This window comes from Numida meleagris, chromosome 6, assembly GCF_002078875.1.
Source record: "Numida meleagris isolate 19003 breed g44 Domestic line chromosome 6, NumMel1.0, whole genome shotgun sequence".
Classification (NCBI taxonomy): domain Eukaryota; kingdom Metazoa; phylum Chordata; class Aves; order Galliformes; family Numididae; genus Numida; species Numida meleagris.
Genome location: NC_034414.1, coordinates 45,428,691 through 45,455,452, shown reverse-complemented (window position 1 = coordinate 45,455,452; position 26,762 = coordinate 45,428,691). Strand labels below are relative to the sequence as shown.

The 26,762-nt window shown below is 37.9% G+C and overlaps 1 protein-coding gene across 2 annotated transcripts in view; it reads left to right on the top strand.

The window, feature by feature from the left end:
- TTC7B (tetratricopeptide repeat domain 7B) overlaps positions 1 to 26,281 on the top strand; it is a 127,968-nt gene extending 101,687 nt beyond the window's left edge. For both annotated transcript variants that reach the window (XM_021402002.1, XM_021402004.1), the window contains one exon: positions 25,280 to 26,281. In XM_021402002.1, coding sequence (XP_021257677.1) covers positions 25,280 to 25,501 — 222 coding nt within the window. In that variant the 3' untranslated portion in view covers positions 25,502 to 26,281. The remainder of the gene's footprint in view (positions 1 to 25,279) is intronic.

Below are 26,762 nucleotides of genomic sequence, written 5' to 3'. Positions count from 1 at the left end.
AATACGTGCTGAGAGATTTTTGCTGCTTAGATACAAATATTAGAGATGTACACTTTAAAAAATAGTGGTTTGTATCATTCAGTGTAGGGAGTTATACAGTAATCTGCATTGTTCTTATCTTTTGACAATTACAAAAGTACTTTGAGGAAGACGTTTACAGTGTGTACTCTTGCAGTGCTTGTGTGCAATGATACTGTTTCAGCATACCACTCAGCTTAGAGTTTAGGTATATTTAACAAGATTTATTTATTTATTTATTGTTTGGCAAATACCAGTTGTAGGATGCAGGAAGTTCTCACATGTATCCAGACCTAACTCTTCAAGTAACATATTTGAAAGAGTTAAAACTTGAAACCAGTTTTTGTTTTTCTTTTAATTACAATTTTAGAATGATTGACATCTGATACTCAGTTCAGTTTAAATTGATAACACCTTGACATTAACGTGGTTCTTTGATTTGAGATACTCTGTATAGTTGGCCAGAGGAGAACAATAATTGCTTGTTGGGAATAGACACAATTTCTCCCTTTACAATCTCCTTTTAATGGTACGTTTCTCTGATTAAGGATAAATTTGCCTTATTAGTGAAGTGCCTAAGATGATATGAATCAAAATTGTGGGAATGTGATTCTTGTTTAGGTGTGTTCTGTGTTCACTTGCACTTATTGGGAAATTGAACTGATTGGATTATGTTATGTAAGGCATGATATATTCTAACAGAAACCTGGCTGCAGGGGGCAGTGTGTTTGTGTTCATGCTCCTCTTTCACTGCCTTCCAAAGTTTGTTTCCAATTCAGTCAGCTGAATAACAGGAACTAGTTCTTTCAAGGGGAAATGTTAAAATTCTCTTTAGTTGCTTGTGCATCTAAATTATTCCTCATACAGTTAATGTTTATATCCATATATTCATTAACTGCATTGTTATGCAGTTTTCCTTTTATGATCTACCTTGTTCTCAGATCCAATTTTTTACCATTTGTCATTAATTAAAATTTTCTCTAAGACTGGGATTATGCCAGCTTGCTATTGGACTTAAATCTAACTCTTGCAAGATGTCAGGACTGAAGCAGCAACATGTCAGTGTCACTTAAGTGTACTTCTCAGAGTGTAGCAGCAACGCACTTGAACAAATGCAGCCTCCTTTCTTGTTTTTAAGGGTTGTAGAAGGAACTCTCTGAAACAGCACAAAATTGTGTTCCAAAGGTTTGAAATACTTCAGTTTGTGTTCTGGATTTCAAATAACTTTTTATGAAACCCACCAAAATTTAAAATGTGTTTAATGATGAAACTGAAAAATGGTGTTTCACACTTCAACTGAATGTCACACATACTTGGTTGTCACCTGCCTGATTTTGGCCAGAATGAATTTCTTTGAACAACTTTCTCTATTCTCCCTATCCTTTATCATTACCTCCAGATTTCTGCCTTACTGCTGCCTTCCTGCTTTTGTCACTGTTTTCCTCCCTTGTGAAAAAGGAATAAACAGTCTTTTATCTCCAGCAGTCAGAGTGCTGTTGTGGAAAGTAGCCCTTACTGATGACGTCTGAAAAGTCCTGAAACAGGCTATCATTCAGTAGTGCCTGAAATGGCAATTAATGTTTCAACTCATTGTCCAGGAAACAAATATGTGTACTCTCTCTCAGGCTGAAAAATTCTTAGCTAAATGCAGCTTTTACATGAAATCATTTTTCTGGCATCTGTATATCATTTTAATCCCAGAATTTGTTTTGAATATTGACTAATTCATCGTAGCACTTGCCAGTTAATCCTATTAGAAGCTTAGCTTCTAAGAGCAGAAAAATGAAAGAGAGAAATTACTTATCCACAATTGCTCATGTAGAAATTAGTTTTCAAAAAAACACTATCTTAAAGATTATGTTCTTCACTCCACACTGTTAAGTTCTCTGTAATTACATGTCAGGTCTCTTAAGGATTCGTTATGCTAACTATATGCACTTTACATCTCAATTACAAATATGTTGTTGCTATTGATTTCTACCTACATTGATGTCTTGCCTTTTTTCAATCCAAAAATACTTTGTCGGAAAGAATCCAAGCAATAGGTATAGATAACACATGCTTATGAGTCTGTCAAGAGTGTTGTGCTGCCTGAAAGAAAGGAAAACTGCAGAAGGTAGAGATGTGAACTCAGACCCCATTTGAAGGGATTGGAAAAGTTTAAGAACAGAAAAACTGAACACTATCACCTGAAGTAACTTTTTCCTTTGATGAGGAAGTAGTTCTGCTTTTTATGAAAGGACTTCGGGAAATGTTCACTGAAACATGATTTTCAGTGTAAAGCTACTATACTTTAAAAATCGTGGTTAGGCCGCTTAGACTTGCCTCAAGCACATTGTGCTGTGTCCTGTGGATGGTTTGGGTTGTAACTGATCATGATAGAGCTAAATGCTAATGCCAGATCTTAGTGTTCGTTAGTCTTCTTTTTGACTGCATCTTTATGCACGTAGTGGTTGAAGAAGAATGAAGAAATAGTACCAGCTGGTTCTTAGTTTTGTTAGTAAAGTATTGTGGGTTTGCCCTTCAGAAACTCTCTGTGCTTATCCTGGAAACTGTTGTCCTGACAGTGGTATTTCAAGGTTGATAAAACATAGGTCCTGCTTCATAAAAGACCATGAAACTTTCTTTTCACCTTACCCAATTTTTATCTAATGTTTACCGTAGCTGCAGCAGAAATGGATATTTAGCAAGGCAATATCTCCACACTTTGCTTGCCACCATATGAGAATGAACTCTGTAAGGGCTCTTCAGCAGGTTTCAACTTTCAGCAGGTGTCTGTGCTGTCCTCAGCTGGCAGCCATTACAAGAGGAGTACTGCAACTTGGCTTAAGTTAGCTGTGAATAACTGAAGATGCAAAGGTAATTTTGTGAAGCATGCAATGTTGATGTACTGAAAGAAACTGGAGTAAGATGGGATGTGTAGTATTTATTGGGAAACTAGTAACAATGGTTAAGGAAATATTCTGTAACTCTCTAAGCGTTTTTAGGTTTATTTCTTAGTTAACTTTCCTGAGATCTCTATTTCAAAGAGGTTTTCTCTCTCAGTTGAGAAGTGGTCCTCCTTCCTTCTGTCCTTCCTTCCTTTCTTCCCTCCTTCCTTCCCTAACTGTATTTATTATGTAGAGATTTTGTCTGGTACAGTCAGTTTTAGCTTTCTGGATCTCACGGCTTTAGTTTTCTAGACATCGTAACAAAGCATCCGAAGACAGATTCCCTGCCCTCAATTGTCTGTTTCAAGTAATTGATGAGCAAAGAGTTGGGGAACAGGAGTACAGTCACATACTGTTCATGTTAGGTAACATTATTTCAGAGAAGCATGTAAGATTATTTGTTTGCCCAGAGAGGTTGTGGAGTCCTTCATCCTTGGAGATGTTCAAAATCTGGTAGGACATGCTCCTTGGCAGCCCAGTCTGGGTGACTCTGCTTTGAGTACCGGTTTGGACACGCACATTCTCCAGAGGCACCTTCCTACCTCAGCCATCCTATGATTCTAGGAAGGTAAGCGAGACAAGATTTGCAAATAGGGGAAATGATTTCTCTTTGACAAAATTGTGGGAACATCTGTTTGTGGACATATTCTTTTAACTGTCTTCCTAATACTCAAGGCTTTCCTTTGTTTTACCACTGGTAAAAATCTGTAAAACATAAATTTTGATTTTTCCACTCTCAGTTACATGGTACATTAGCTATCAGCAGTTGTGGAAGGAAGGTGCAAAGATCAATATATTTCTTAACACTGTTCAGTCATCTTGCATGCATATCTAATATATACTTACATTCTGTGCTACAAACCTGCCTTCCTGTTATTTTGAAAACATTTTACTGTCTTTGCAGTGTAAAAGTGTGGTGCCGCCTGGCCATATGCAATGTTACCTGTTGGCTACCATTTTGTAGGCATTGCAAACACCCTGTGATTCCATGAAAGTGTCTTTTTTTTTTTTTGTGACAGCTAGTTAGTTGATAATTATGCTTTTTTGTTGTTGACAGCCTTATATTTTTATATACTTAGTTTGGCAGTTTTTTAGATACTTGTGCTTTAATGATCTGTGTTTAGTTTTTTTGTTAGTGGTGGTTTTTTTTGAAGCATGCGGATACAACAAAGCTACAAGAATGGCCAGCTGACTCCAAAATATTGCCAGTTATGCTCCATGTTATCTTCTCCTTGCTTAGACTGTTCATGTGATGTAGTTGGGGAATGTCCACATAAAAATGTCAATGGCAAAACAACACAACAGAAAAGCCTCAGCTGGGAACTTCACAAATTAAGTTTTGGAGCTTCCAGATCTATCCTGATCATTTTCCGATGGGAAGTTTCAAGGATACCACAATGATCTACATTGATGCTTCTGTAGACAAAGATGTGTCAAATATTACAGCTTAGTATTGTATCTTAACGTATGTTATGATTTTTTTACCGTTGTTTTACATGGAAGGTACCTCTGTGTTTCCCTGTACTAAGTAGAGATGATGAACATACCGGCAAGCTATTAAAAGCATCTTATCATAAAATAATGAAAAATTTACTTTTTCTGCAGATTCTAGAATAATTCTTACTGAAATCTTTACAGAATCCTTCCTTCTCCTTAAGCATTACCTTCCAAATGTCTGATTACCTCAAAATTGTGATCACTTGGGCTTTGCTGATATCCAGCGTAATCTTTGTTCTTTCTTCCATGCATTTTGTTGGGTTACAGATGACATATAAGACGATGGAGATGAAAGAAAAGCAACAGTTTTTAACTTGTGGAAAAGTACTGGCAAGTAAGACTAATACAGTAGAATGAAAATGTCGGTAGTCTCTAGACCCACTAAATACGGCCAGGAGACCTTGTGTCAGTAAAGTGCTGATAGTTGCTCATGATATTTAAGTTTTTTTCTTTAAACAAAGAATAAAGCAGAAATAAGTGAATGTCTGGAAGAATTTGAAAAAGTATGCTATACCCTATTATCCTGTATAGTCTCTTGCATCCCTTCTCATGGGTACTTGATTGCACCTTTTTGCATAGATCTCAGAACTGCTGTTTTTATTTTTTCTGTGTAATTGCTTTTTGGTATGAGAATTGCTTTGCAAAACACTTTTTAAAGTAGGTCGTTCTGCTGGAGTATGCGCTGGGCTAATTATGATTATTTGGCTTCCCTAGTCATTTATGCACTTACTGAATATATTAAAGTATTACTTTATGGCTGGAGCTGAGAACTTGCACAGCAAGAACCTGCCTGGCACCTGGTACATGTGACTCCCTTGCCTGTAGTCTCTAAGGACTTTTGCTTGTAGTCAACATCTGGCACCTAATAACAATTTCTTACCATTAATAAATACTTTTAAAGTTTTATTTTGGGAGCAATATAGAGGATATGAAACAGGCTGGAGAGAGCAACTAACCTCAATTTTAAAAAGAAAATGAAAAGAACTTTATTTTCCTTTTCCCAAGAAAGCTTCTGTTGCACAACTCTGTAGGTAAGAATTCATCAACCACAGGAAAACATTTGAGACATGAAGTTGTTTGCCCTTGTTGTCTTGTTTCTTTTTTTCTCAGTATAACTTTGGATACTGGTGAAATGGAATTAAATGCTACCATTGTCAGAAATCTGAGTGAGCGGTGTAGCACTGTAGCCAAATATCTCGCACTTAGCTCTTTAGTCAAGTCTCTCATTATAAAGTTTTATTGTGAAACTGCACAGTAGTTTGCTATAAATTTTGCTATAAATCTCTTGCAGTTCTCAGGTGCATTTCAACAGACTGATGAAATTAATTACCTTATGCTTTTTGCTTTACAGCTATCTCTGAGAGCCTTGACTTGTTTTGGTATCAGCCATAGTCAAGGTACACTGTTCTTAAGAGAACCAAAAGTCACCTGATCGATGATGATGAATTGTTATTTCAGTCACAAGCTGTGACTGCTTGTTTGTTTAAAAAAAAAAAAAAAAAGGTTTATCTTATACTCTGTCTGAAGCAACTGTCCCTCAGGAAATTTTTTTTAATGTTTCCTTTTGCCAGGGTTGTCTCAAGCAGCTGTGTTGCACAGATAAGTTGTCTACTCTGGTAAAGAGTTTTCTCTACAAATCTTCTGTGCAAATCTTCTGTCTTCCTTCTGTGATGGAGTGACAGCGTTGGTGGACAAAGGGAAGGCAACCAATGTCATTAGCCTGGACTTGTGCAAGGCCTTTGACATGGTCCCCCGCCACATCCTTATCTCCAAATTGGAGAGATGTGGATTTGACAGGTGGCCCACCTGGTGGATAAGGAATTGGTTGAAAGGCTGCAGACAAAGGGTGGCGATCAATGGTTCTATGTCCAGGTGGAGGCCAGTAACAAGCAGTGTCCCCCAGGAGTCTGTCTCGGGACTGGTGCTATTTAACATCTTCATCAATGACGTCAGTGATGGAACTGAGTGCACCCTCAGCAAGTTTGCTGATGACACCAAGCTGAGTAGTGTGGTTGACACAATGGAAGGAAGGGATGCCATTCAGAGGGACCTTAACAGACTCGAAAGGTGGGCCTGGGTGAATCTAATGAGGTTCAGCACAGCAAAGTGCAAGGTTTTACACTTGGGCTGGAGGAATCCCAGGCATATATACAGACTGGGAGGAGCAATCCTTGAGAGTAGCCCCGCAGAGAAGGACCTGGGGGTCCTGGTGGATGAAAAACTTAATATGAGCCAGCAGTGTGCGCTTGCAGCTCGGAAAGCAAATGGTATCCTGGGCTCCATCAGAAGAGGGGTGGCCAGCAGGGAGAGGGAAGGTGATTGTCCCTCTCTACTCTGCCCTCGTGAGGCCCCGTCTGGAGTACTGCATCCAGGTCTGGGGCCCCCAATACAAGAAAGACAGGGAGCTGTTGGAGAGGGTCCAGAGGAGGGCCACCAAGATGGTCAGAGGGCTGGAGCACCTCCCCTATGAAGACAGGCTTTTTCACCCTGGAGAAGAGAAGGATACGAGGTGACCTCACTGCAGCCTTCCAGTGCTGTGTGTTTAGCCAACCTAAAGGGAGCCTACAAACAGGAGGGGAGTAAACTCTGCAAGGATAGATAATGGCAGGACAAGGGGAAATGGTTTTAAGTTGAAGGAGGGAATATTTAGGTTGGATATCAGGGGGAAGTTCTTTACTATGAGAGTGGTGAGGTGCTGGAACAGGCTGCCCAGAGAGGTTGTGGATGCCCCATCCCTAGAGGTGTTCAAGGCCAGGTTGGATGGGGCCCTGGGCAGCCTGGTCTAGTATTAGATATGGAGGTTGGCAGCCCTGCCTGTGGCAGGGGTTTGGAGCTTGGTGATCCTTGAGGTCCCTTCCAACCCAAGCCATTCGATGATTCCATGAAATCCCAGTCTGGAATAGCTTTTTTTGTCTCTTTCTCTCTCCTGCCCATCTCATTTTAAATTTCAGTTGAAGACCTCTATTCCATTTACTGAAGCTTTACTTCCCTACCAGTCAATATTGTATTTAGTTCTTCTCCTGCTCATGCTTCTACAGTTTGCCCAGAGAGATGGTGGTGGGCTATCCCTGGAAACATTCAAGGTCAGGCTGGTTGGGGCTCTGAGCAACCTGATCAAGCTGTAGGTGTCCCCATTCATTGCAGGGGATTTGGACATTTAAGGGTCCCTTCCAACTCAAACGATTCTATGATTTAAAGATGAGGTGAACTTTGCACTTGGAAGGGATGTATGATGAGTGTAATATAATTTTTCCAAGATTAGTTTTTCTTTAAATATGGACTGCATTTTCTAGTAGCTGTCTGATTTTAGACAGAAAAAAGAATTGGCCTTTAAGTTTAGTGCCAGGAATTTTTTGTCAGGAATTTCTTATCACGGAAAATCAAATTAATAGATAAAACAATTATTTGTTAGTTTTAGCTCCTCGGGAAGATTTGAAGCATGTTTCATCTGACTCTGAAACTATTTCTTTCTAAATTTTGATTATTTTTCTCCATTATTATTCATATCAGACTGTATAATTAGGATGAGGAGTAATAAACAGTATAGAGAAAGATTCAGCTACTTTTGGTCAAAAAAGTGCCATCTCCTGATTTCTCAGTTGGGCAAATGTTGTCCAAATGCTCCTTGAGCTCTAGCGGCTTGATGCCATGACCACTGCTCTGGGGAGCATGTTCCATACTCATCACCTTCCGGCGAAGAACATATTCCTAACAGCCAACCTGACTCTCCCCTGCTTTACTGAAATCAGGCAATTAGTTCTACAGCATTTTTGTTTGGTTTGGTTTTGGTTTGGTTTGGTTTTATGTTTATTTTATTTTATTTTTTGTCTGCAATTCCTCTAAGTAATTGTTCTAAGGACTTGCATATTATTTAAGAAAACTTAAATAATCAATTTTTTTCTGACATGCAAGTAGTATATCACTTGTTGATAGTAAAGGTGGCTCTACTATCAACTTGGTAGCCAGTTTTTTATTTCTTTCCTGTATTTTTTTGGTTCTTTTTCTAGGATAGAGGTAATTCAGTTCTCAGAATATCTGGATCTCATTCAGGTTTTTTTGTTTCTAGTTGGCCTTAAAATGAAAATTCCTTTTCCTTTGATTTCAAAAGTCCGGATGACTTTTTTAATCTGGTTTTCTGCTGAGCACAAGGGATCTTTTCATGCTGCTGCTATGAAGTGATGCTACATTAGCATCTACACTGATATTGCAAGACAGTGTCCTGGTAAATTGGTATTGGTGCTGTTATTAAGCATCTGTGGAAGTTTAGAGAAGTAAAATTGTACCTGGCTGCATTGAACAGCTGCAGATAATACGGCGACAAAAGTGCTTGGTATGGCAGATCATAAGACAATTACTGAAATCACTTTTATTCATTAGACTTTTTTAAAAATCTGAAGTCTAGATATCTTTAAAAGGTTACAGTATTTGTATTCAAAAGAGCTTTGAGTGATTAACATACTAAGTTTCATCTATATTTTTCTCTGAAGTCTATGTAATTTATTGGTCAAGAAATGTGGAAATTGAGGTACAGAGGCTGCAACTTACCTAGCTATAAATATGATATAAGTCTCCTGATTTCTCATTCTGTACATTACATTCATAAGACTCATGTTTAATTCTCATACTTATTCTTTCCAATGCACTTGAATTCTGAAGAAAATTATTTTCTCCATGGGGATCTCTACTGTATCAGTCAGTCTTGACAGGGCAGCCTCATCAGTATTCCTGGTGAAGGGAGCCTGAGGGCATCATCTTTGGATTTTTCCTTGCCAAGTGTTTAGCAGAAATTTAGGAGGGTTTTCCCTTATGATATTTAAATTTATTACTTTGTCATGATGGGCATCCTATTAAAATTTAGATGATCATTTATCAGTGAAAATGATTATATATATCTATATATTTTTTTAAATGGTTACTGCCTTTGCATGGAGTTTAAGTGAAGGGACACATGGCAGCTCCTTGATAGCCATTTCAACTCACATGGAGTCAAATAAGGCCATTGCCTCATATTCACTGCAGAACTTTTAATGCTGTTAAATAATAAATCAGGCAATTTACATCTCCTGTTCCCCCAGCTATGCTCCTTTCTGGAAGAATTGGTGAACAGTGTCTTAGATTTGCTCAGTGAATGCAATATTCTCCAAATCATTGCAGCTGAGATGGCTGATGAAAGCAATGGGTTTGGACAGTAGACTCAGAATTATCTGTGGCGTGAGCACTTTGATTCATATTTGATCTGGTTTTGAGAGCTCAGTTGAATTTGGCACCATGTTATACTACTTTCATAGATCTTTTGTTTCTTATCTTACACCATTTTTTGGTGGAAAGTTCAAAATTCAAGAAAAAACAACTTCAAGCAGCGCTAAACTTGGAGGCTCTCGAGACCTGAAGGAAAAACAATTGCTGCTTTCATTATAATGGCTTGTTAGTTTTTCTCAGATATGCTGCTCAGGTCTATGCTTTGATGCGCTCTCCTATCTTTCAAATCAGATTCCTGCCGGTGTTTGAACAAAGAAGAGCTAAGCTTTGTTTTGACCTTCGGGGAAAGGCAGAAGATAGTATAGCCCTGAATGTGAACTTTTGAACACATACATAACTGTTGCATATTTTCTTATGAGTGGGATTCAAAGAACTAATATTATAAATATCCTTTCGGAATTTTGTTTGTTCATGTATTTACCGTTATAATACCGTTATACTCTTCAGTAAGACTTTTCAGGCTGGCTTTTTCCTATAGAAGTGGAATATCCTATGTTAGCTTGTTAAGACGTAGCAAAACATAACTCTGCTTCCTCTCTGTGATTAGTGGGAGATAAACTAGGAAGAGCAGTTCTTAAAGTTTCTCAAAATGGTTTGTAAATACGTATCATTGTACAGATGCTGAGATTAAATGTAGTTTTGTACATGTGTTGTTTTAAAATGCAGTTATTAGTGACTCAGGAAACTAAAAATGCTCTGTACGTAATGACATACAATGACTTTTTTTCTACTCATCTCTGACCTAACTAGTTTTGAATGTATTTGACTTTTTCACACAAATTTGATAAACCCTAAATTATAGTAGATGCTCGTGTGATGCTTTAAGGAAGCTGGTTTTCAAGGAATAGCCCTCACATTACTTTTTAAAGTTGTTTTTTAAAAGATCCTTTCTTTCTTAAGAACTGGCTTAAAGCAGAAGGGAGAAGAATTATTAGCAAAAAGTCAATATGTTAAAATGAAATGCTTCAACTCAAGAGCCACATATTTTCACATAAAGCGTTTGACGTGGAAGAAGTCTTCAGCCTTGCAGTACTGACGGCTGAATGGAACGAATTAAGCAAAGCACTTAATTAACAAAGTACCTACTTGGCAGGGGTAGGAAAGCACAAACATTGTCCACAATGCTAAAAGCTATTCACTGCAAGGGGAGGATGCTACTCAAAGCATTAAAGCAACATAACATTGTTTAGTAGGCTGATTAAGACATAAGCACTTGATTCTTTCTTTTTTTTTTTTCTAAATGCTTTGAATTATTGGCATAAAATACAGAGAAAAATCCCAAAGTTTTTGAATGCTTCCCTGTTACCCCAGGAACTAAATTTCATAAGATGTTATTAATGTTTCTTATAGGATGTGTCTGAAATTAATATTCCGAGTCAGTGTTTCTCCAGGTAATGTTTCATTGATCCATGATGCTGGTGACATGATTTGCTGCAGCTCAGTGCAGTCTCAGCCACTACTGATACTGTTTACTCCACACACCTTGAACTTGCTATTTGCTGATATCCTTAGGAAGTTGGGTTTACCAAATCATTATTTGTATGTGTGTTTTTCATCTTTCCCTTCTTAACTTTTAAATTCCTCAGCCAATTTTATCTGACCAGAAAGGGAATTATGTGAAGTAATAGTAATAAAAATAACATTTAGTTTACTGCAATTTTCATGAAAATAGAGGCAAAAGGAAAGATTATTGGGGCTTTTACATGACTTCAAATATTTTAATAGATATCAGCAAGTATGCATGAGACTTAGCATTTCTAAATTCCCTGCTGCAGGAATATAAGATGAAGTCCTATACATAACATGATGTATTATGTGGGTTAGCTGTATAACTTGGCAGTGTAACGTATTTAGACAAAATCATGCATAATGGGTGTTAAAAAAAAAAAACAAACAACAAAAAAACAACTAACATGTGCATTCAGTATGGCTTCCATAGAATACGCAGCGTGAAAATAGTTTCAGAGCTCTAAATCTAAGCAGACAATGCTTGTGTTAAGGAGCACTTTGGAACAAACTACTTGCTTTATGGCCTGAGAGATCTGACCTACTTAAAAAGCACTTGCTTTTGCCTTGGTTTCCAAATTAAAGTTACTCTGTTGGACAGGGGAGTTGATTACCTTAGAATAAGTAACAGGAATCTAAGATGTGGTTCTAAAAATACCTACTCTCACTTAAAAACAAAGGCCTTTATTCTAAATGGGGGGCAAGTATTACTTTAAAACAGATGTTGTCAAGCAGTTACAAATGCTCAAAAGATGAGCAAGAAAACCCCTATCAGCTGCAGACTCATTTCAATTTCCAGTTTTTTTCATGCTCTATGTTATAATTTGTCCTGACAGCTGACGATAGCTTCTCTGCAATTCTGTCTGGATTTTAATTTATGACCATTTGAAGAAGTCATAGCCACAGTGGTATTGGAACAGATGGTATTATGAGGGTCACAGACCCGAAGACTTACCAGAGGGCAATGAAATGCTATGACACTGATGCAGTCTGTGATTATGCTTTGTCATGTTAATTGAACGCCTTGCCAGAATTTGGTAGGTTATAGTTGCCAGAAATAACTGTTCTTGATGTAAAGTCTAAATCAGTATGAAATACTGTCCGATCTATTAAAGTAATTGATGCATCAAACATAATTTCGTTTAAAACTGTGATATGATAGTGTAAGCAGATGGTGATCTCTGTTGAAAATAAATAACACTGGTTTAGCCTAGGCATCCAAAGGAATCTCATTTGCTCCAGAATCAAACCTCGTGCTTCCTAAAATTGTAGGAAGATCTATAGTAGGTGTAGTCTTTCTGTTGTGCGCATTACATTTGATTTAATACAACATTTACCTCTAAATATTTTTTTGTCTAAGATAGAATCTTTGAATGTTAAACACAATAGCTGGTAGGAAAGGTTTGTATCTCCCTGCACTCAGTGATTGCTGTAAGTTCCAGCATTCTCATATGCCCCACTGAAACCACACTGTTGCTGTTGTTCTTATCTTTGAAAGTGGAAACTGCCAGTCTGCATTTCAGCTCTTTTCTCAGTGAGCATCAGCTTCCCAGTTAGCTTATTCTGATGGAATCATAGCCTTGTGTGGGATGGCCTTTTCTGTCATTCTTGTGCTCTTCCTGCCAGCTGTGCTCCAGTGAACTAGAAAAGTGACTCAAATGGCCAAAATTCTGACACTTCTGGAATCAGGAATCAAATCTGATTCAGCAGCCTGTCATCTGGAACACCAAAGGGAAGGGCTGAAGGAGAAACAGCATTCAGAATCTCGTTTTCTCTGCAGGTTTTGGCCTTGTGCATTAATTTATTATACAGTTCAGAAAATGGATTCAGACCTGTGAACTAACAGCAGCATGTGATTTAAAGTGCTGTGTCAATCAGTGCAGTGATGGAAAACCGTTTATAAAAAGTCCAGAACCACATTAAACTTATTTTGTCTCAGTCTCTAAGAGGAATGTGGTATTTATCATGGATGACAGAAGTAAAATTAGTAATACATTAACAGTGGTAAGCACTTGCTGATGGAGGAGTATGGAGGAGCCAGCCACAGTTCTGGTGGAACTTGTACATGAAATAACATCAGTAAGTTGTCCAGTAAAAGTTGATTAAACTTAAGCTATAAAACGATTGTAGAACAGTTGATGTAATACTTGTACTGGGGAAGAGCAGTTACAGGGGAAAGGTCTCAATTTGATCAGAAGTGAGACCTGGAAGACCCTTCAGGCCTTGGATAACAGAAGTATGATGTTGCTCACAAATATGAAATGCAAGAGCAAGGCTGGAGCCTCTGCCTATGGGACTGGGGCTGTTAGCTGATCTGAGCTGCATCTCCACTGTTGATGAGTTGGCCAAGCCACCACAAGACATCACGCTCTCACCATGAGTCAGAACTCATGGTGGAGGCTACAGGTTTTTCCTTTCATTAGGGAAAGTGATGTTCATGCACCACAGGTTATCTCATGACCCCCAGATATGCAGTAAAAACAAAACAAAAAAAAATGCCCAGTAAAAGTACCTGAGACTGACCAATAGGGCAAGTGTGCCATCAGTGTAAGCTAGAGCGTGGGTTTCAGTTGGATTTCTTCCCAGGCTAGCCTTATCCTTCTTTTGTAGTCCCAAGTAACATGGCTGGATGACAGAATGGGCCTGTAGCTTTGTATCACGCATGCTCTGTTTTACAACGGTCATTTAGGTGACTGAACTGCAGCTGTGGAAAATCTCTAAAGCATTTCCTGAGAGTTGTAGCAACAGGATTAAACTGAAAATATTTTGTTAGCAAGTTCTATGTAAACAATGAACACTGATCCACAAAAAGACAGATGTGAGAAAAATGGATAGGTTTATATGCACTTGAAAGATTACAGGTAGGTCACATTAAGCTATATTTACCTGTTGGCCTCCAAACCAGAATTAGAAAAAGCTAAGTTGCTGAAATATACTGCTATTAAAAATTTTTTGTTGTTGTTTCACTGCTTTTTTTTTTTTTCCCCAAAAAATACTGCTCTTCGAGATTTTTTCCTAACTTTTCAGAAGATAATGTCTTAAAGTATGTGCAACTTTTTGAGGTTTTATGAGGTCAGTATGCAAAGAGGTGTTTCACTTTTTTTCTTAGTGTTAAAGGCCTTTTGTTAGCCAGTGATTGCAGTTGGAGTCCTATGATCTCTGCCTGATGGTGCTCAGATGAGAGGGCGTATGGCTTCTGTTGGTTCTGAAAGAGCCATCCCTTGTAGATGGATCTGCTGGTAGCTGCTCTCTGACTGACAGTTTGGTGGTTTACCACCTACAACTGCGGTCTTTTATTGAACAATCTGAGGATGAGAAAGTGAGTGCATGCCCTCAGATGCTGCAATTCTCTTTGCAGAATGCCAGTCTCTCTTCATTGTAGTGCATTGGCCTGAGGACCAGATGGCAGCTCAGCATCTGTTTTGGTGTGGGCAAATAAATGGCTGTTGCCTGGGGATGTTGTTGGAGCTCTCACATTCTCTCTTACTAGGCCAAAGTGGAAAACTCTTCCCAGTGACTGCTTGCTTAGTGAAGAACTCTTCTTTATTAAAATTAACCTTTTGTTCTTAGAGACAACTGCAATACCAGTCTAGTATGTGCTGCTATGGTGTTGTAACACTTTGACACGACGACTGTAGCCATAGACTTAATTACAACAAACGCACGTACGTACGCAAAAATCTCTGGCTAAGGGTAAGAGGAAGAAAAATGTCAACAATGCATTTAAATCTTTACACTTCTATTTGTATTTTATTTTAATAATAAAAGGGCTGGTCATCTTTTATACCGCAGTTCTGACTCATTATTTAATATAGTATTTGTCAGAATATTTGAGAGAGTTATGTATGCATAAATGCAAAAAATACTCTGGAAAAGCTTCATTCACTTCTGATGACCTTTTCATAGTCTCAAAAGTTCAGATAAGTGCTGGTATCTGTAGTATTAAGTGTGTACAAAAATGGACTAGAAGAATTAGCCTTGAAAATAGTTGTATTTTAGGTAATTATTTCCAAAGTTATTGATTTGAACTATTCTAACAATTCTCCAGTTCTCTTGCAAATTTTAAGCACAGAACCTCGTATTGGATTTGCAACTGTTTGTTAGTTTTTGGTTTTTTTTTTCGCTTTGATACACTAGATGTTCCCTGGATTTTAGATTGATTATTTTTCTTCATTAGAAAGTTTGCTCATTTTTTCTAATTGCTATTTACAGAAGCCCCACATATCACCTGTACGTTCATTGTGATTTTATAGAAAGCCTTTAATTAATGAAGAAGAGCAGTATAGCCTCTAAATATCAGTTTGCTATTTCGTATTATTTCTTCTTTAATGGTATAAGTGGTTGACTGGTGTCAAGAAATTCATGCTCTTCTGTCCATTACTCATAGTTTTGCGTGGGTCACAAGTTTTCAAAGCCAGGAATGTCAAATGTAGTAAAATAAAATCTAGTCTTTAAACAATGGAATAAGGAAACTGAATTCACAGTATCCTCAGGTCCTGTAAAATATCAAGCTTTTTCTCAAGTCTTTGAATATGGACTCAGCAAGCTGATGCTCAGGCTGCTCCCTTCCATAATCTTGGTCTGGTTTTTTTTTCTAGCCTGTTCTGCATTTGTGTCATTTTTGGAGGATTTGTTTGTTTTTCCTCTTTTGGCAACTGAAACACTTCTATCTTAGTCCTGTGTCTTGAGTAGCAGAACGTCGCACTGTTTCTCACCCTTTGACTCGGAAGTTGTAAAATAATGGTGTCAGTAAGAAGTGGCACCTAGGAGACTCTGTAGGTAGCATGATGATGCAGTAGTAAATCCAGCCTTGCTTTTGAAACCAGGCAATGTCATGATACAACCACAGATTCTACTAACAAAATGTTAGGATTCCAATAGCGCATTATAGTGTAATAAGGTCATGCACTTGTATCTATAAAATATCTGAGGAGGAGAAAAGGGAGGAGCATATAAATGACATCCAGGAATATACTGAGTGCATGAAGAAGGTGGGGAGGCTGATATCACAGCCAGGAGAAAATGTAAAACATTTGGCACCAGAAGGCAAATACTCCAAATTCAGAACAGACCACAGTCTGAAGACTGAGGCTGTACTTCGTTGTTCCCTGATCAGGAGGGTGGTACAGCACTGCCAGAGCCATGGCAGTCTGATGGCTAGGAGAACCGTTGCGTTTTCATTGTGTGTAGACAGAGTGTATTAAGTAAGAGTCTCAGTGGGATATTCAGATGGAGGTAAAGCATTAGATTTCCGCTGAAGCTATGAGCTTTTCCACACTGCCAGTTGTGTGTCTTACTTGCTTCCAGTGTACTTGCTGGCGTCAAACTAGTCAAACCATATAGTGTGGTAGTGATTGCTACATTTTTATAAGCCGATATGAAGTTCAAATAAATTGTAAATCAGAACTGTGGCAGCCAATTGCACAATTATGTTGTTTCACGGTGAAAAAAAATGTCCCCTGAGAGCTTCCATCTCAGTAGGTGACTGTGATCAGCAACTTAAACAAAGCCAAACAAACTTTCCATTTTGAAACTTTGTGTTATCGGCTGTGAACAGTAATGAACTAAAAGGCAAACATGCTCCTGCTAGAAGGGGTCAGTCATTTTTGAGGGGTTATAAATACACAGATGCACCAACAACCACGCATGTTCATTATTTCATGCTGGCAATGTGGAGTTCAATGAGTAACAAAGCCCAAGTTGTTGTTTCATGAATCTGTTGCCAAGCAGTAGATTTTCTCCTAGCAACAAGTGTTTTGCAGCAGGGGAAGCAATTGGATCCCTGAGGGGGTATGTTGGGATTGGGGGCAGGGTAAAACATAACCGACTGGGGCTGGGAGCTTTAGTGGTGACACAGAATACACAGCTAAATTCCTGGGTGTGCTGCTGACTGAATAAGGCAAGTGAGAGTGGCAGGAAGGAACGTGAAAAAAGGCAATATTTCAGCATAGGCAATGAGCAAAAATGTTGGCTGCAGGCACAGATTTGCATTTGTTCATCAGTTGCTTTGCTTTAGTGAGTGATCAGCTGTAGTGCTATCAGCTGCCTGTCCTTATAAAAAAAAAAAATAAATCCACATAGAGCTGCAAAAAAAATTTTGTTTTCTGCATATTCCACTTTAGTTCTTCAAACAAATTTCATTTCTTATCTCATTGCAAAGAGTTTCATATTCTGCATTGTGGAAACAAATGCACATTGCATTTTCTTTTTTGATTAAAAAAGTTTATGTATTTAATTTAGAGAGAATGATCTTTACTTGTAAGTGTTGGTCGATCCAGTTGTTTTTAAACCTTACAATACGATTGCCCTTCAAAATCCCTCCGTTAAAATGCATCCATATCTGTCATAGCAGACATAGAGCTATACTTATTTCTGATGGAATGGCTCATTTCAAACTGATGTGCAATGCCAGAGCGTTTTTGTACTTGCAGAAAATAGCTACTTACAGTGACTAAACATGTAACTGTTCCTGGTACACTCCTTCCAAAGAAGGAATTAATAGACAATTTCTTGGGTGAAGTAATACTTCCTGTAGATGGACATGTTACAGTACAAGTTCATCAGCTAAAAAGGAAAACAGGAGAGTGTAGTGTATAAATAATGTGCTATTTCACTCTACATAATTGTGAAGTATGTGGAATCAGAAAGATGCATGGAACAAAAAAAATAAGTATTTATATTGATCATAGAATGCACTTAAATGTGTATTTTTAATCACAGAAGATGGAAGCATCACCTACAGAATTTTACTTATTTGTCCACATATCATGGAAATAACTCTTACTTTTCTCTCACCAACACTTCTGTTTCATTATTATAGCACAACACTGTCAAGTCTCTGGTAAACTTTAGTTTGAAAGATTTGTTTGAAAATAGCAGCCACCTTAACACATGCGAAATAGGCTGAAAAGGCAGTGTGCAAGAAGGGGCAGTTTCATGATGCTAAAATTACAGTGCATATGGATACACTAAGCGTTCATTGCATATTAAGCTTTAACTGTTTATAGTCATAATTCTTCATTTTCAAGCTTTCAAATAAGATTGCATGTTTCTATGTGTCTTTTTGTATGACAGTGATTCTCATACCGGGACTTTAAAAAGAAGTTTAAGTAAAGAAAAAGAACTGGGAAACTTACTGGGGATGTGGTAATTTCTCTAAGTCTTTTATAGTACCTTTTTAAATTATCATTTCCAACATGAGTATAGCTCTGTATCTGATTATACATTTGCAGCTTTTAGCTTATTGGGCTTCTGTGGTTCATCTGTGAATTGGGCAAGTAGTATTTTCACTGTTCTGTCTCTCTCCTTATTAAAAGCAAAATTAGTCCACTTCAGTTTTCATATTCTCATAGAGTTTTGCTATTGTTTTTGTAAGGGAAAATTTTAGCTCTGAGAGGTATTTTTAGCTAAAAAGGGAGCAAATCTAGAAGCTCTGTAGAGAAATCTTGTAATAGATCAGCCTAGGAAAAAATACAGTATGAAAATTTTATCTGGTAGAACTAAAATTTCCATATTTGAGGACTTTTGCAGCTCAACAGGCTGCAGATCTTTAGCAGATCTGATGCTTTTTTGCATGTCAAGTGGCTACATTTCTTCTTCTGGTACTCTCCATTTCTCCCACTTACCAATTTCTTTCTCTGTAGAATTGTGAGAGTGTTCAGCATCATCTCTCAAGAAGGCAAAATTGCAAATGGATATATGGTCCAAGATTCCATCTTTCTTTTTCTGCTTTGAAAAAAAATCTATTACTATTCTATGATTCAACCTCCAGAAAACATCCTCCTCACTTGAGTGTATTTTTAGTCACAGAGAAGATACCACAGTGATCTTGATTGTGTTGATTTCTTTTGTTTGTTTATTTTTGTTACTTTTTGTAGTTATTTCAAATAATACGTTTGGCATGATAATGCTCTGGTTTGCTGAGGCATACGATGAGTGATAATTACAGCTATTATTTTTTAAAAGTTAGTTCCATAGAAAAAAATAACAGATTTTCAGTTCCCTAAAAGCACATAAAAAGAAGTGACGCTCCTAGACTCATGTCAGTGGCTAGTTCTAATAATGTTTTCAAAACCAGAAATTAGTTAAGTGGTTTTCCATTTCTGTTCTGTGTTTATTTTTCTAGATGCATGATTTCCATTGACTGTTAGGTTAATTATTATGACAGGTTAATTTGCAAATTGAAAAAGCCCATTTGCTGAAAAGAAAGTTCCTTGCAATGAAGACTACACTACATGCTTTTTTAAGCTTTATACAATTGCTTCTTGTATCATGTTGTTCAGACTGAGTGATATTTTGTTAATAAATAATGGTACATACGCTAACTGAAGGTTTTACATGGAGACTGTGTCATGCTGCATTTGGGAATTAGAATTAATTTGAATGTTTTTCTTTTTAAAAACACTTAGATTTAGCTAATGAAAAAAATAACTTCATTGAAAATGAAAGAGGAAAAAGGACTATATAAAATCTAATTTTGGCATGTCGAAATATAATTATGGCTTATTAAAGCATGTACTCAATTTTGTGATTGGTTTTATTCTGCTATCATGATAGCCCAAATTCAGAAGCTACCTTGTTTATGTAGGGTCCAGATGGGTAAATAATGGCTTCCTGAATGTTAACAAGGTGGACTGAAGATTTAGTCCTATTGAAATCAATGCTTAATTAAACATCATATCCTCCATGCATTTGAAAATTCCATTGTGCATCCTTCTGTGCTCAAAAGACAATATCTTGTCATCTCATTTTTCTTTCAGAAATAAGTTGAGTATTCTACCATAATTTTGACCTTTAATCTTTGTATTCATTAATTGGACATTTCTCTGCACCTGCTTCTTCAGTGTAACCCAAGAAATTAAGAGAAAGTCCTTTAAACAACAGAAGCATCAAGTAATGACATTATATAAGCATGCCATTATTGCCACTCACTTTCCACTAATGACCAAAAGGAATGTGGGTATTCAGCTGATGGAAGACCTGATATTGGACCAGGAATAGTGGGGGCTTGTGGTCATCTTCAGAACCATCAGAGCATGCAAGCCCTTTCCATAGGCTCAGCCTTTAACACAAGTTGTTTTACACCCTGCTGCTACGAGCAGAAGGCTGTTGCAAAAACTCCCTGCTCCAATTGCCAGGAATGCTCACACCTTTTTTTGGTAATCTTAGTCACAGCCAATTTATACACATTTATTCTTCTGCCAACATTATTCTCTAACTAAAATAGTTTTTCTCTATTCTGTTCTACTGTGTTTATAACAAGTAATTCATCTCTCAGTTTTTGATTCGCTAGGTTAAACAAACCAAGTCTGCCAGTCTTCTCTTGTAAATTAGGATTTTTACTGATCATCCCAATAGTCATTTTCTGTGCCTGTTCTAGTTTGAAGGATGTTTGTTGAACAGGAACGACACGAAGTGCCAGAGGATGTCTTCCTGTCATTGTGCACAGCTTTCTATCCTCAGGAAGCCTCTCCTGATGTCACCCGTGTTTCCCTCTTTCACACGGACACCTTTTCACGCTATCACTGTATGGTTGCCTGATCTACCCAAGACGTTCTCCCAAGCTACTTGCAGTTGACAGGCTTACACCATACTGCAGACCTGTTTTGTTGCTGCCCTGTTATTTTCCATTTGCTGTTAATGACTTTTGCTGTTAATGACTTCCGCTGTATTTCTGTTACTCCAGTTCTCATGATCAGCCTGTTGTTTCTGTATTGTATCCTCTTAGCTTTATCATCACTCTTGTAATTCTTGTGATGTCATTAATTAGAACATTAAACAAGATTAGCCCTCAGACGCTATCCAAAACACAGAAGATATAATCCCTGTTCCATAAGATATGCAAGATAAGTATAAATGAAGATTATTCATCCAAATGTTTTGGATGGAACGTTACAATATTTCTGTGTATTCAGACTCAATAGGTGCTTTTAATGACTGTGTTTATGCAGGTACCTAGGAGATATTGAATAAAAACAAATGACTTATGTTTTGACAACAGTGCTAAGGGCCCTCAGTGAGGGTTGGGCCCTATTTGGCTGAGCACTATGAAAACAGATGTTCTTGAGAAATGAGCAAGGAATAGCAGTTCTTTGTGTGGAGCAACGTGCAATGAGGTATAAAGATGCTGAGAGGGAACAAGCACATTTGAAATCATTGAATAAATAGAGGGAGGCTTTATGTCTTTAGATCGAATGAGAAAAGGTCTGCAAGACCTTGAAAATAACCTGTGGAAGAGGAGAAAATTGGGACCTCTTTTTCTCCATTTTTGTTAATTCCTAATGGATTTGTTTCTCTTCTGATGTGAAGCTTGTGCAGAACCTTGTTTTCCAGTCACTAAAGTATTTCCCTATCATGGGCAGCTCACAATAATATTCTTTTTCAGGAAGTCAGGCCTTGTATGCTCTTGAAATTGGACTGTGTCTGTTACTCCTGACTCTGAACCCCAGCAATGGCTTAGGCATGAAAAAGGGCCACTGGCCTCTCCTAATGCAGGCAGAATCTGAAATCCATGAATTTCTGAGAACAGTTGTTTTTTTGTAGTGACCAATGCAAATAGCAACAAACTGCAGAAACAGACATGAAACACTACTTGGTGTGCAAATTTTTTATTTGTTTTTGAGTTACAATATCAACATCTGCATGTAGAACTGGCTACAAGAGAAATATAGGGAAGGGTTTATTTTTTGCCAAAAAACAGCCACCAAAAATTGTCAGAAAACAAACAAAAAATTCAGCAAACCAAACACAGGGAAATGTTACAAATAAAATTTGTACTGAGCTGCAAATTGAAGGAACCCACTCAGAGTGGAGGCTTTTATAACAGTGTGCTAAAAGCAAATGTCATAAATTTATCACTTTCATGTGAAAGAGATGCAATGGGATGCTTTGTCTTAGCAGAATGCCAACAGTTGCATTAAACACCTGTCAAGTGCTGTAGCATTTTAAAATGTACAGAGAACAAATAGGTTGGGCATATCTGTGTAACTCTTGAGGAATTTACTGTTTTTGTTCTGTATTTGTGGAATGGGCGCTTCTCCTACTAATATTTCTTATTTACCAGAATTATTATGTAACAGTTTTTCTAATTGATTCAAGTTTCAGAATTGCTGTGGAATCTATCAAAGCGTGTATGCGATTTTAAACTACCGTGCCAAGTCTGCGGGTGTGAGCCATATGTCACTGAGGTACCCCTGGGAGTTTCTGCAGAGCTGAGGTGTTTCTTAAGCTCATCTCCAGTCATAAAGTGAGAGATCTAGCATTACTCTGCAGGTGAATGTTGTCTGTACATTTACAGCTAAATGGGTAATGGCCAGATTTAGTAGCTTTGAGTTTTTATTTCCAGTTAGGAAGTAAAGGAAATTAACAAGTTAAGGACTATTATAATTTGTATTGACTTTTGGGAAACGTTAGAGGAGTTTTTGTATCCCTTTTTTATTTTTTTGCTGAAGAATTGAGTACAGAGGGCAAGCGTATGCTGACAGCTGGTAGGCTGGAGGTCAATGTTCTTCGCTGAGTGATGGTGCGGGGTCACTGCAGGATGTTGCTGCGTGATAGACATGCCTGCTCCTTTTCCCCATTGCCAATAGTGTAGTGCTTCATTAAACAAAGTTAGGCAAAGACCACAGACAAAAATGTTCTATGCCTCAGAATTTTAATGAAGTCATTTGGGAAAGAGATACAAGCTGGACACTGGCTGTGTATGACATCTGACTATCGTTCTGAGGGAATAAGTAAGTGAGTCAGAGGATATGATGCCTTCTTTCTCTAGATCACTTCTTTGAGCTCAGCCCACAAATAGTGACCAAATGTCGCTATCCTTTTGATGCTCTATATGAAATGAGTCTAATTTTCTCTCCATTTGTTCCTTGGAAGCAAAGCTTGTTACCCAGATGCTGCTGCCCAGAGCAGGAGTCCTCCTATCATCCCAGTGATAGGATATCCACCTGTGACACCAGAGAACATCAGGGTGTCAGCCTCTAAAAGGCTATGGCCTCAAAGTCAACCTGATTGTCCAAGCGAGAGCAATTCCTTCACAAGTGCTTCATAGCTTATATTCTTAGTAAAGCATGGCAGCCATCAAGCAGTGAGTATTTACTCACTGCTGGGTAATCTCCTCTGCATGTTTTTTTCCATATAGAATTGAGCAAATTTAACATAGCTTACTTCTGTTCTAGTCAACAGACTTATAACTGTAAGATCTGGTTGCTTCCTTTGGTCGGGAAAGAACAGCCTTAATCTTCAGCAAAAAGTTTTGTATACTAGGGGGGGGGGAATTGCAAACAGCTAGCATATTCGATTAGTATGAAATGTACAAATCATCACCAAAACAAAAAAAGAAATATATTTGAAAATGAATTAGAGATTCAGTTGTTGAAAATCAGTAACACTTTTCAAGTTTTTAAGGTTGGATGGTTACACTAAGCTGACTGCATGCAAACCACACACACACATATATATATATATATATATATACTATATATATACTATATATATACTATATAGCTCTATACTATACTGGTGCAGTATTTGTCCCAGGACAGTTCCCATTCTGCAGGTTGAAACAAATGCTATGGCTGTAGCCCATGGAGCTGAACTCAGTTCTGTTACTGCCATAGCTGAGAGCTAAGGGTGCTATACATATATATATATATATATATATGGGTTCCATCTCCTTGCTTCATTTTTTGTAGTTTCCCATCTGAGACCAGTCACTAGTAATCACTTTCCTGCAGGGAAAAAATACCATCTCTGAATTTTATTTTTTTTTAATTGGAAATATTCTTCACCCACTCTGGAAATGCTGACTCACTTGACAGCTCAAAAAATCCATGACCAGAAAAGCCCTCTAGTACCTTTATGACAGAATATCTGCTAGGCAAATTAGCCTTTGTTGCATTTATTTATTTACTTGCCAAAACTATACCTTGAGTTTTGTGTTCCTTATGTGGTTGTTTTGGGGTGCATGGTCTGTTCTGTTGCTCTGTAAGATGCAGCTGGCAGTCTATGCCTGCTGAAAGTCAGCCTTGTGAGCAGAAATCCAGAAACTCATGGGGGACAATTCAGGGTTTGCATAGAATTTCAGTATTTTCTGATTATTGGTTCTTAGGAGTGAGGATTTCAGGGACAGATTTGCAGAGAGAAATAAAAGATATGGAGGTCTGAGGAGTGGGGAAGTGCAAGAGGGGAAGTTGCAAGGAATCTATAAGCTTGTAAGCAGGACACCTCTCTGGGTAAGAAATATGTTTGGTCCCTATGCATTTTTCAATAGAGTATCAAAAAGTGAAAATGCATAATAATGTTATGATTGTTATAATATTAGAATAATACTCTTTTACTGGGTCACTCTGAAACTTTTCCTGCACATTGATGATAATGGATATGATAGATGGAGATTTCTACTGCTTCATTCAGACTCTATCATAGTGGACACTCTTGGATAGCATGGCATTTAGCTGAATCCAAATCCTTAGAGGAAGACACAGAATCTGTATCTAGAAAGTTCCTGAACTAGTTTTCTGCTATCTGGACCTCTATACTATACTGATGCAGTATTTGTCCCAGGACAGTTCCCATTCTGCAGGTTGAAACAAATGCTATGGCTGTAGCCCATGGAGCTGAACTCAGTTCTGTTATTGCCATAGCTGTGGGCTAATGGTGCCAAGTTCCCATCTCAGATGTTGCAAGACATGGCCGGGGTGCTGAGATATGCATGCAGGATATGAGCACTTCTGGGCACACACCTTAAAAAAAACCATATACAATCAAGCTTGCCACAAAAGCTCAGGTACTAACTGTTTTTGGCAGATGAGTGGGGGTTTTGTTATTCAGTTTGGTTTTTGCATTCCAGTGTCTTTATTTCTGGTCCAAAGCCACGTGACTTCTTATTGAATAGCCTGCTTCAACCCTGCTCCATGTCTTTAAGTGAAAAAGATACACATGATGTAGTCTATAGCACTCTGAACCCATCCACTACCTATGTTTATTTAATTGCTGCAACATATCATTTGAGCTTGAGGACTATCCCACTGTGGCCAGTCTCAACTATTTCTCTGCTGTGTTTTTTTCAGGCACTAATACTTCACCAGCTTGGGCGCTACAGCTTGGCCGAGAAAATTCTCAGAGATGCCGTGCAGGTGAATTCCACAGCCCACGAGGTCTGGAACGGCCTGGGTGAGGTGCTGCAGGCTCAAGGCAATGATGATGCCGCAACTGAATGCTTCCTGACGGCACTGGAGCTTGAAGCCAGCAGTCCTGTTGTCCCTTTTACCATCATCCCGAGAGTTCTTTGAGAGGATATCTTGACCAACTTATTTTGGTCTGACTTCTGGGTGAGGAAACCCAGTGTTTCAGGCTGCCTGGTAACTGATTAGTTTGAAAAACCTTAGAGTGGCAGGTAACAAACTCCAGACTTTTGTGGGAAAGTGGCCAAAACAGTGTCATGATGTATTCTTTTGTTAAACTGAGAGGACAGAATGGCTAACCAGAGCCAACTCAGTCATATCGCCAATGTTTTTACCCTGGTAGCTTTGAAACTTCATTATATTGTTCCTGAATGATGTGCCATATTTTGTTAGTGATACTTGAGTGTTACATAAAATTATAATGGAATCAACTACCAAACGTAGAATAATATATTCAAGTTAAAATTCAGTGGCAGAGCAGACTATTTTTAACAGGGCTGTTATGAAAACTGTTTTCTTCCTGCCTCTCAACCTCTTTTGGCCCAAAGTCAAAGTGTGAATTTTCTGTTTCCATCTCTATTTTAGTCCAGGCCAGAGAATCAGTTGAGTTCTTGTTTTTAGTTGTTAATAACTGTGATGTGTGGCTAACTGTTATCTCTATTTAGAGCAAAGGCTGAGTACAAGAATATATTTTACCAATGTATGCCTGTTACAAAAAATATATTAGTTATTTAAGTTTAACTTTTTTATGTGAATCCAGAGTTTATTTATCAATGGAAATATGTAAAAAGAACCTCAAATGGAGTATTTACCGACATTCCTTATTCGTGACCCACACTTGGCTAAATGGGAAGATTATGTTAATAATAAAATGATTTTTAAATGGAACCTTTTCTGTGCTCTGGTTAAGAACCTAGGGGGTAATAGATGTCTTGTGAACACATTAATGATGTGGAGTCTGTGGCTGGCTGGCCTTGATGGTCAGCATCACTGAAGTTAAATGCCTTGACGAGTGTCTAGAGAACAGAAGCATCTATACTCTTTGCCAATACTGTAGTTATTTGAGATCAAGTTTCCCTAAATCTTCACTACTACTCTTTTTTCACTCCTTCCATTCTAGCTCTTGTTCAAGTCGAATTATTCTATTTCTACATAACACATGAACTTTTCCATATATGTTATTAGTGTTTGGGAAGAGCATGTTAAATATTTATGCACTATTCTCAACATCTCCTACTCTTTACTTCCCTTGAAGGAAAAGTTGCCTGGTAACGTTACTGCCATATTGATTTAGCAGACAAATGCTTGCTAGAGTTTTCCTACAGATAAGAGTCATTTGTGATGAGCACTCTGGGTGTGCAAGCCACGG